Consider the following 11,341-nt stretch of genomic DNA (forward strand, 5'->3'; position numbering starts at 1 on the left):
TATAATCACAATTTATCCATTAATTAAAAATGTCATTAAATATGTCATGATTATAGACTACTTTACTACTGATTTAAAACTCCCTCTTCCTCCTCAGGGCATCAATGATTCGTAATCACAACAATAACTCCCTCTCAGCTCCGCCTCATCCTCTACGGTACGGCACATCCAAGTCATCTGAGAGTGACCTGTCCACCTGCACGCTGCCCGGGTCCCGCCTGCCGCTGCCTCAGTCACCGAGGAGACCATCATCATCCCCTGGAGGCCCTCGAAGTGCTCACTATCACCTCTTCAGACCGCACACCTCCCACCTTCGACCTCCTCCTACCCCCGACAGCCCCCACCACCGCAGCTTCAACGGTTTCCATGGAAACACCAGCCCCAATGCAAGTCCCAGCAGCGTGTCCTCTGCCGGGGCTATGAGTGTGGGCAGCGGACTTGGAGGTTACAGTGGTGGGGAGTTGGTGCCTGTGGCCTTGGCTCAGTGTGAAGGAGACAGAGGCCTGGGCTTCAGTGTGACGGCTGGTGGTCCAGGAGGCAGGATGACTGTAGTGAAGAGAGTGTGGGACAGGAAGCAGTGCAACTCCCTACAGCCAGGGGATGCTATTGTGAAAATCAATGGAGCTGATGTGCAGAGTCTCAGCTTTGCACAGGTACTGGAAGAAATCAGATGAAACAAAAACAATGAAAAGAAGTTGTAGTGTGTACAACTACTACTACTACTACTACTACTACTACTACTACTACTACTACCACCACTACTACTACTACTACTACAGACACTACTTGGAAATGGTCTGACGTAAACTGCAGCTTGGCAGTTCTTCTGTGCAGTGTAACCAGTTTATAAATGCTGTATAACAGGGGTGTCAAACATATGGCCTGCAGGCCGAAATTGGTCCACCAAAGGGTCCAGCCCGACCTATTGGATCAATTTGCAAACGTCGAGGGTGTCAAACTCATGGTAGTTCAGGATCCACATGCAGCCCAATGTGATCTCAAGTGGGTGGACCAGCAAAATAATAGCATAATAACCTATAAATGATGACAACTCCAAATTTTCTTGTTGGTTTAATGTGAAAAAAGTCAAATTACATTACATTACAAACTATTCTTTCACAATAAAATGGTATAACCTCAACAAATATAAATAACATGAAATGTCTTAAGAAAAATAAGTGGAATTTGAACATTATGAGTGTTACTAAATGTTTTGTACCTTTGCAGATCCACTGTTGTCTGAGTTGTAATGCACACTGTGTAAATGAGAAGATGAGATATAATATTGTTAAAATTCCACTTATTTTTCTACTTGTTCATATTGTGTTTATTGCAACATAGTAAAAGCAGAACTTATAAATAATAACCATAAACACCATAAACTTACCTTCAATCAGATACTGAAAGTTTAGGATAGACCTTGAGTCCTGTGCTTTTAGTCATTGCTCTGATCCTGCCTTTTTTCACCGCTAGCACACGCACAGATAAATATAATTCATCTACCAGGCAATATTAAATATTCCTCAGTACAAGAGAAGAAAGCAAAATGAAAATTAAGCAAGTTAAATATTTACTGCTCTGTTCTTGTGTAAGTGGATAGACCTTTTTCACAGCAGGCATTCTGGCTTGTTGCAGCAAGGCAAACACAGGTGATTTTAATATCATTAACGATGGATCCAAGTAAATGCTCCAGAAAACCATGGCAACGTGAAATAATTAAGGCACACCAGTGCATTTTCTGCCATACTGACTCAAAATGTTGTTAAAAAAAAGTCCATTGTTGCTGTGTCCATAATTTTGTGAAGAGAGAAAGTTACAGACAATTCGTTTTTGCATTAAGTAGTTGTGACAGTGACAAATAGGGGTAAAAATTTGTAGTGTATGAGGAATTAAAGTCAGTATACTTGCATTATGTTTTTCACTACACTTTTACAATATTTTCACATTTGTTCATAGGTACAAACAATCCTCCAGGAACACACCAAACAGGGAGAAGTTATCTTACTGGTTTACAGAGGAGGTAAATGACTCACATTTGTGCTAGATACATAAGTTCAATTATTGTGAGCTGACTATAGTACTATGGCCACATTAATCCTGTTTGTTTTTCTAATATTGACAGGCATCTATCACTCATCCTTCTCCCCCGGCTCTACTCGGAGGCTCCCTCCACCTCTCCTCCGTCCTCCTCCTCCACCTGTTGGCTCAGACACCCCCTCCATGCTCCCAGAAGCACTGCCTGTGCCCCGGACTTCCTTCAGCACCCCTCCCTCCCCTGCTCCGTCACGCTCTTCTCTGATCCAGAGCACCAGTTTCTTGGAGTCCATTCCCGTGACCCTGACCATGGAGCCCAAAGACTGGATGAACACAGGCCTGGAGGATGACGCAGCTGGTGTCACATTGCCTGATTCAGGTCTGGATAGGCAGACCGGTGAAAGAACTCGGCCGTTTCGAGGGTTTGATGTGGAACTGAAGAGAAAACCAGGAGAGGGCTTTGGATTTGTCATTGCATCTCAGGATGTGGAGAATGGCAAAGGTAAGCTCTGACTATGCAGTGAGAACACATGTCAGCTAGAGCTGCACAACTGATCAAACCATCCAAATCACAATAAGATCAAGTACCGTAACAAAATCATGGAGCTGCAGTTTTTTTTTTTTTTTTAAGACTTTATTTTTCAATTTTCAAATAAGCATCTACATCAGCATAGGACATATGAACTAGTCCAGGGGTGGCCAACCCTGGTCCTGGAGAGCCACTACTATCCTGCATGTTTTAGATGTTTCCCTCTTCCAGCACACCTGACAGTCATTATCAGGCTTCTGCAGAGCTTGGTGATAGGCTGATCATTTGAATCAGGTGTGGTAGAAGATGGACACATCTAAAACAGGGGTTACCAATCCTAGTCCTCGAGGGCCGGAATCCTGCATGTTTTAGATGTATCCCTCTTCCAACACACCTGATTCAAATGTTAAGCCTATCATGAAGCTCTGCAGAAGCCTGATAATGACCGTCACCTGTGCTATAAGAGGGAAACATCTAAAACATGCAGGACACCGGCCCTCAAGGACCAGGATTGGTGACCCCTGATCTAAAACATGCAGGATAGTGGCTCCCCAGGACCAGGGTTGGCCACCCCTGAACTAGTCCAAGGCAAAACAACATACAAACATCAAAACCCACCCACCCACCTAACGGCTCAGAGAGAAGGAAAAAAAAAAAAATTAATAAAAAAACATTTAAAAAGATAAAAGGGGGCACACAGTTAGACTGTCTTTTATCCTGAAAAAAAAAAAGTAAATAAAGATAACAGTCTGATGCATAATAGTTGTGTTAATAGTTGGCCTTTTTGTAAACATTTATATGATACCAAGGGTCACTGCAAAAATGAGGACAAAAAGGAAAAAAGAGAAGGAATAAAGAAGTCTATTGGAAGGGGATGCCTTGAATGAAATTTACATAAGGGTTCCAAGTTGGAGCTGCAGTTTTTTAATGCAGGTAAAATGTGTGGGAACATACCCTTATAAATGCAGCATATTCTCCAGATTTACAGAACGTGCTTGTTTCACATCATCATTTATATACACTACCTAAGAAAAGCCCCTATGTGGATTTTGCTAATTAAACAGGTAACATCCTGTCATTGGATATTTACTGCATTTGCATATGTTTTAACTTCAACAGCTTATTTAACCCTAACTGATGCAGTGAGGAGCGTATTATTAGCCTCATTGCATAATTGCCTAAGTCATGTTTTTAGCCAAATTGTGATATCTGCGTAACTTTACTCTCTTAATACTGGTGCTTCATTTTATGCAGATATCAATATTTGGACAAAAATATGACTTAAGCAATTATGCTATGAGGCTATCTTAAACAACCTAACTGGATAGTGCTAGGATTTGTCAGTTTCATCCAGCTGGTTCAGGGAGAGTGGGACAGTCTATTTTATTGTTCGGTTTTTATATTTTATCCTATTAGACTTAAACAGTGTTTTTTTAATGCTGGATGGACATTGCACAGCATTAGCTGAACTTTCCTGGCCCAGTGGAAACATTTGGTAAACTGCCCGGCAAAACGAGTTTTATTTGGATGCCCTTGTGAACAGACGTGCCATTAGATAATTACATATTAAAAAGTGGTCACTGTGGCCACAGACCTCTGGATGAGTCAGGATGTATCGTCAACTCTCCTCTTCTGAAGTGTTTTTATTTCATTGGGTGGTTCTGTTATCCTAAATGTACAACTCAAAGTATGGAAGAGCTTTCATGATGAATTACTCATCATATATCATTATACTGTAAAATGAAAACAGGAAAAGGCCAATTTCCTCCTACGTTTAGATTTATATACTTGACAAACAAAAGGTACCTACTCATATTTTATTGTTTTCTCCTTTTATTCTGAGACTTTGTGCAATTTTTGAATGAAACATATAAACAAGTATAAAATATTAATGTAAATACAAAAAATATATTAACAGAAAACACTTTTCATCTGTAGTTGCAGCAATAATAGTACTACCCACTTATTTGTGTAGCGCTGTAAACACTGTTTTAAAGTAAGACAAACATATAAAACTTAACCAGAATATGTGTGGTTATGCATAAAAAGGTAGACACAGGGAATAAAAGAGAAACCATCTGAGATTAAAAACACTAGGAATAAAATAAATTTTAAATGCTCTATTTTAAAACTTAAAATAGAGCGATGTAAGACATAATGAAAAGTACAGTAACTCACTAGTTGAGAATAAATAAAAGAACAAGACGAATTAATTAAATCATGTTTAAGTCAACTAATGATCAATGACTGAATATTGTCCTTTATCATCAATTACAATCTACTAGACACAGCAGTTTGACATGATTCTTTAGTAGATGATAAAATGGATTCAGTGTTGCTTCAGTTTTCTTGTGGGGTCACGTTGATGTTATGTATGAATCCAAGTGACAAAAAATGTTACAGTGAAGAGGCTGATTTGTGCAACAACAAAATAAATGATTCCGCATAGTAAAGATGATAGATGATTTCTGTCATCACATGATATACAAGCATGTTGCACAGCCTTAGATCACTGTACATATGGTGACATTCATTGGGATCAATAAGGATTTCATGTGTGACACTTGATAGCCTGGTTTTACTGAGAGATTTACAGATTTTATATGTGCACGTACTCATTTCCAGTCAGCACGACTGTCCCCTTCAGAGTGTCCTTTTGATAAAAGTATTATCTATAGTGTCTCACTCTTGTTTCTCTGTCGGCTCTGACCTGACAGGACGTTGATGCTTGTTTATGTTCTGTCCAGGAAGACAACACGTCCTGCCCTTATTAGCTTTTAGAGTCGTGCTTATGAATAGCAGGTTAACCGCAGCATCCACATGATCTATTGCATCCTCTTCCCCTCCTGTGTCTCCTATCGGCTGCCCTCTGTTCCAGTTTGATGCAGTTCAATTTGCTTTATGGCCCAAGTGAATACACATTTATGTTTTCATGGTGAGATTAAGGTTGTAGGTGCACCTGTCTCTGCAGCACAGAAAGAACAGAGACAGTCCCTCCCTTCCCAACCTCTATGTTCAATCTGTCCTTATTGTCCCCTTCATTTCAGTCCCGTCACATCACAGACAGCCCCTCTGTCTCTTATGTTTTTTAATTTTCTTTTCCTATCTCTCTGTTTTTCTCCTTCTCGTCAATCTTTTTTTCTCTCCCCTGCTCTTCTCTCTCCCTCTCTAGCTCCCGCCCACTCTCTCCCTTTCTCTCACACCCATTTACTCTGCAGTAAAAGCGTCCAGTCTGGTTTTTCAAAAGATTAAAACTCTCCCTCTCTCCCTCTATCTCTCCCTTTCCTCCACCTCCTGCTCTCTCCATCGCTCTCTGAATGCTTAAGAGAAATGCTACACTGCACATTTGCCTCGCAGAGGAGCAACAGAGGGAAAAGCCACAGAGGGACAGCAAACCTGTCTTTTAGTTGTTGACCGTTACATGTGAATCTGAACACCTTCAACCTGCCTTAAACGGAATTTAGGATTTTTTTTTTTTTTTTGTGCATGCTAATCAAAGAGCCATGCTGGAGAGACTACAGTCTGCTTTGAAAACTGTGAAGGAATCTAAACGTAATTATTTGTTTCACTTGTTTAATTTTTTACAAAAATGGGAGGGTGCTGTCTTGGTGCATTATTTTACATTCTGTTTTATATTTTAGCTAAAGATTTTTAATTGCATACAGCTTAAAGTTAGCCTTGACAGTACTCACAGGGAGTCCTGTACTGTTGACATTTGCATTATGAAAGTTAGAAGCTCAGACTTGCATGTTGGTCAGATAGTTGATCAAACTGGTGTGATGTAATATGGGTATTTTACAGTAATACTAATTGGCTACTGACTGACTGATGATTGCAGCAGCAAAAATAAATGATGCTGGTCTGTTTGTAGACGCTATTAATAAGATACATGAAAAAATAGGTTTATCACTGCTGAGTTTAGCATCCACTAACCTGCACTCACTCTATGAATGATCCTGCTGCACAGTATCAACAGTGCTCTCTCCTGACGTGTAGTGAGCATCTGCAGGCTGCTGTGGGGATGTCTGCACCGACCAGTGCATCTGAGCTGCAGAGGGGGATTTTACGATGGCGGGGAGGGGGTCTGCTACCACTCCTGAGCGGTGATCAGTGCAGCACGTCAGGGGCTGGCTGGCTGCTGGGTGTACTGCAGTGGGATTACTCTGGACAGCAGAACATAAAGAGCCAGAGGAAAAGGCACTATGATATAAAGCAGTCCATCTGAATGCATGTGTGTGTATTTTAAATGTGTGAGCATGTTTGTGCATTTGTGGCTGAGTACATCTGTCTCTATCCCTCTGCGTGAGTCGCGGTATGTGTGTGGTTTCACACAAGTGTGTGCGCACCACTGCTGTGTGTTTTAGCACGGGTGTTGCATGTGTATTTATGTGTTTGGCCACTGTTGATGTACGACTGATGTATTATGCATGATAAGAAGACTATTTGCAAAGCTGCCTTGGCTTTGATTTGACCTGATTGCCGTTTCTGCCTGGGTCACCCAGATTAGTCCCAGATTGGAGATGTGTCTGTGGGCTGTGAATTGTGGGCTGTACCTTTTAACTGGATCACCATTCTGTTGTAACTGACACATGGGTCATTGCAGTTGACATAGTTGGAAGTTTCCGTCTGTTGACAAGATCCTGATGCTCTGTAAACATTAGATGCATTTACACATGTAATTTGACTTATGATTTAAACATGCTATTTTTAGCCTTCTTCTCTAGGTTTTGTGTACCTCAGCTGGAAGAGGGTTTCAGAATGTTTATGCTGCCTGATGGGTTATGTAAGGACGCTGGCAAGGCTCGAGAGGAGCCAGCTGTCACCAAAGCACAGGATGCCCTTAAAAAGGGTCAGGGACAGAGTAATGGGGAGTTTACTAAGGAAGTGCTGAGGGTAGATGTAGGAAGCCAAGCAGACAGTGGTAGACAGTCCAGCAGTGAAAGTCTAAGAAGCTTTCTTAGCAAGTGCAGGAGATTAATTTATTTTTAGGCAGCTTGATATTTTTCTCATCACTGTTAGAAAGTGACCAACTTTAGTGCAACCAATCTTATGGAAGATAAGAGAAATTGACTCCACAGCACATAAGACCTTTTGCATTGGATTCAGGAGTCAAATTATAACAAAAGCGAATCACACACTCATTATCTGTGACTTTAGTAAGTACTGTGAGAACTCAAAGATAGACAGCTTTTTCCCAGAGAGGGAATATTTTGTGGCGCCAGCGAAAAATAAAAATAGTAATGTTAGTGTATGTTTGTGTGTTTGGCACACTGGAGGTTTTCACTGCAGACAGGCTTCAACGTTGGAGATCTTTGAAAATAAGAGGAGTTGCTGGGGTTGTTTAAAATAATGTTTAAATAGCTGAAGTCTCCTATCATGTGCAGTTTGACAGATTCAGGAAAAAAAAAATATTGCTGGAAAGCTTGTGCTCCAAGACGAATTATTGAACAGTGAAAACAGTTTGTGGTGCGTCAGCGGATGGAGAGATAGGTTGATAGATGTGGAGATGAAGGGAGGAGAGTGTTTCAAGGAGACGGTGGGGGAGGTGATAAAGAAAGACTTCTGTAGGAAGTAATTTACAAGGTAAACCCGGCCAAAAACGATCCAAAGCTTAATTACAGCTTGTTTTAGGAATTCTGGCTCATGCTCTGCTGAAATAAATCTTCCTACTTTGAGATTTATCTTCACTTGACCCCACTTAGTACTCACTGCCTTTGGGTAAAAGGAAAGTTTTTGGACTTGATGGACTTTTGTGTCCCAGCTGCCAGTTTTTTTATGCTCAGTATGGGTTTCGGAGTAACCCAAGTGCCAAAACCTTGAAGTCATTAGTAATAGTTTGATGTTTTGTGTCTTCCCTTCAGCTGCTTCCCTTCTCCCTCACCGGTTTGTGACTGTCCGTCGAGGCAGCCCAGCAGCCAAGAGTGGTCAGATTCGTGCCGGAGATCGATTGGAGGCAGTAGAAGGGCGCTCAGTGGTGACTCTGCCTCATCGAGAACTCGCTCAGATCCTACGCCGAGCAGGAAACACTCTCCGCCTCACGATCGTACCCCGACCAAGCACATGTAAGCACAGATGCAACATACGCAAACACAAAATACGCATAACAGACTCCAGTAATTTAACACTGCACTTCAAGAAAATTAGATGACTTATGCAAGAAAGATTCATTATAAATAATCAAAACTAATGCACATGAATAAAAATAGTGATTTACATGTTTTTCTTAAAATATTCCACCATGTAATAGCAGCTATTATTATATTTCAGCCAACATACTGGATGATTCTCAAGTCTTTGAAACTGGGGATAGATGGACCAGCTGATTATTGGATCCAATATTCTGCATTTTACCAGTTATTAGAATCCTAATTTTTTATTTTAAATGCAAGAAAGTAAATTTTAAGACTGTTTTGCTTTGGCTATAATGCAGTCTCTTCTCTCCTCACCATGAAGTGTTGTGCGATGTCCCACCCACACCGTACATGTCATGACTAACAACTAATTCAACACTGAAATTATGAAATGAGAAAAGACTTATTTGGTTGTACATTTTATTTAAAATCCCTCTAGTTTACAGTGTGAAAATGATGAATGAAAGAATGATTACCAGTGATATATTGTATAGTTGTACTTTCTTTCTGTATTGTTTTTTTTTTTTTTTATGTTGGATTTACATTGTTCCCCTTAAAGTTGGAATAAGTTTGTTTTCAGACACATTTAATTTTTTATTCCAACCACCTTTGACCATGTTCAGTGATTACGTACTGAGTCCCAGTTTATCTATCAATAATAAATCAAATTGTTACAATTTGAACAATTTGAGAAGGGGTAAAATATTTTATTACAACTTGGGCAATAGTGTGCTTTAAAATTTGACACTAAGATTCTTAATTTTTACAGCAAATATCCTTCCTGGACCATCATCCTAATAATCAATATAGATTAGAGTTTTCAGACCAAACTAATGTAATTTGGATTATATCTCCCTTCAGAACCTATAAAACATTTAAATGTAGGATTTCAGGTTAAGTCTAATTTGACCTTTCATCTTCATTAGACTCTTCAAGCCTTTCAGAGACTGCTGAATTTGACTCCAGTCACAGAAGCAGGAAGGGTCAGAGGTCACGTCCGAAGGTGAGAGTAGCAGCATAATTTGTGTGTGAACACTTGAGCTCATCTACTTGACCTCATGTAATCTCTCAGTCATCATTCAAGATGAGTACCCCTCATCTTTATTTCTCTTTCTGCTCGCCTCACAGCGTGATTCCAGGTATTACAGTGTGGACCTGGATCGTGGGCCATCAGGTTTTGGCTTCAGTTTGCGAGGGGGCAGTGAGTACAACATGGGTCTGTACGTCCTGGGACTGATGGAGGGGGGACCTGCCTCACGGAGCCAAAAAATGCAGGTCTGTCTCATCTGTGCAGTCTACTGACTCTTTTTTTGGCATATATAAATCTAGTCTCCTCTGAATGTCACTGTCTCTTTATTATTCTCCTAATGTTTTTCTGTTTGAATTCACTTCTATACACTTGCTTCAGGGCTTTATTGTGTCAGCAAAACTCAAATTTAATCAAGGTCTGCGCTTCCAGTAGCAGATTATGTCTAACCAAAGTTTTCATTACAAATACCACATACTCCTGCAGAACATACACAACGAACCCATTGTAAAAAGCTTCCAGGAGCACATTTAATATGATTAATAATTTTATTTACTCATGCCATGCATTAATCTTCAACATGAAAACATTTAACCAATCAGAAGGAATCCCAGCTAACTGTCAGCTACCCTCAGGTTTATTGGTGTGAATTTAATCACTGCTGTGGCATTTATTGTACATTTATTGTAGTATGCTGTGTATAGTTGTCATAAAACTGAACAATGTTACCACAGGCCCAATATTCTCCTCTGAGGAAAGAGGAAACAACTAAAAGTCACTTAAGATTCTTTATTTATGTGATTTTTTTTCTGAACCAGCTAAAAACAATGATATATGTAAGTAATTTGCCATGAAATTGTAAATATTAGGTTATAGGAAAAGATTACTGGTAACTTGTTTTAAGCAAATGTAATATGTTTATGTGATCTGGGTTCAGGTGAGTGATCAGCTCGTGGAGATTAATGGTGACAGTACAGCAGGAATGACCCACAGTCAGGCCGTCGAACAGATCCGTAGAGGAGGACACCACATCCACCTGGTCCTGAAGAGAGGGAACGGCTACGTGCCTGACTATGGTAAGTCACAGCAGGAAGTCAGAACCATGTATTTCAGGTCTTGACATTTACAAGATGAGGAAACCTTTGTCTTTGGTGTGTGATGTATTTCTTTTTGGTGGCCTTTCTTATAACATCTCTGTGGGAGTGTTTCTAACTAAAACACTTTGTACCTTTTTACTCCTTGACTTTTATTTTGGATGTTTTCCACCTTTTACCCTATTGGCTCATTTGTTCTTCTGGGCTTTTACCTCCCTCCCCCTTTCTTTGTTTCTTCCTCTACATGTTTCTTTTCCTTCTTCCCTTTTTTTCCCCTCTGTTCTCTCTTAGTGGAGCTCTCCAGTTTGTCTCTTTGTATGACCAACTCCAAGCTAGGCGAGCCTTGCTTCTATGTCATTGGACGGACAGAGAATACGCGGTTGGTAATGGTTCCTGTTAGTTCTCCCATTTTCTGTCTCTCTACATTCCTCTACTCAGTCCCCACTGCTATCTTCACTTTCAATGATAATTACTTTACAGCTTCAATTGAGATCTTCATTAAATACTTGGAAATCTAATTTACACT

The 11,341-nt window shown here is 40.3% G+C and overlaps 1 protein-coding gene across 6 annotated transcripts in view; it reads left to right on the top strand.

The window, feature by feature from the left end:
• The window catches only part of magixb (MAGI family member, X-linked b), a 43,658-nt gene that overhangs the window by 28,437 nt on the left and 3,880 nt on the right, over positions 1–11,341 (top strand). For 4 of the 6 annotated variants that reach the window (XM_030137801.1, XM_030137799.1, XM_030137800.1 and 1 more), the window contains 7 exons: positions 98–653; positions 1,957–2,020; positions 2,123–2,536; positions 8,425–8,625; positions 9,621–9,697; positions 9,823–9,969; positions 10,659–10,797. In XM_030137801.1, coding sequence (XP_029993661.1) covers positions 98–653; positions 1,957–2,020; positions 2,123–2,536; positions 8,425–8,625; positions 9,621–9,697; positions 9,823–9,969; positions 10,659–10,797 — 1,598 coding nt within the window. Of the gene's footprint in view, positions 1–97; positions 654–1,956; positions 2,021–2,122; positions 2,537–8,424; positions 8,626–9,620; positions 9,698–9,822; positions 9,970–10,658; positions 10,798–11,106; positions 11,211–11,341 lie in introns of all 6 variants that reach the window. The other 2 variants (XM_030137804.1, XM_030137805.1) reach the window with 2 other exon arrangements.

The sequence above is a fragment of the Sphaeramia orbicularis genome, chromosome 7 (assembly GCF_902148855.1).
Source record: "Sphaeramia orbicularis chromosome 7, fSphaOr1.1, whole genome shotgun sequence".
NCBI classification, from domain to species: domain Eukaryota; kingdom Metazoa; phylum Chordata; class Actinopteri; order Kurtiformes; family Apogonidae; genus Sphaeramia; species Sphaeramia orbicularis.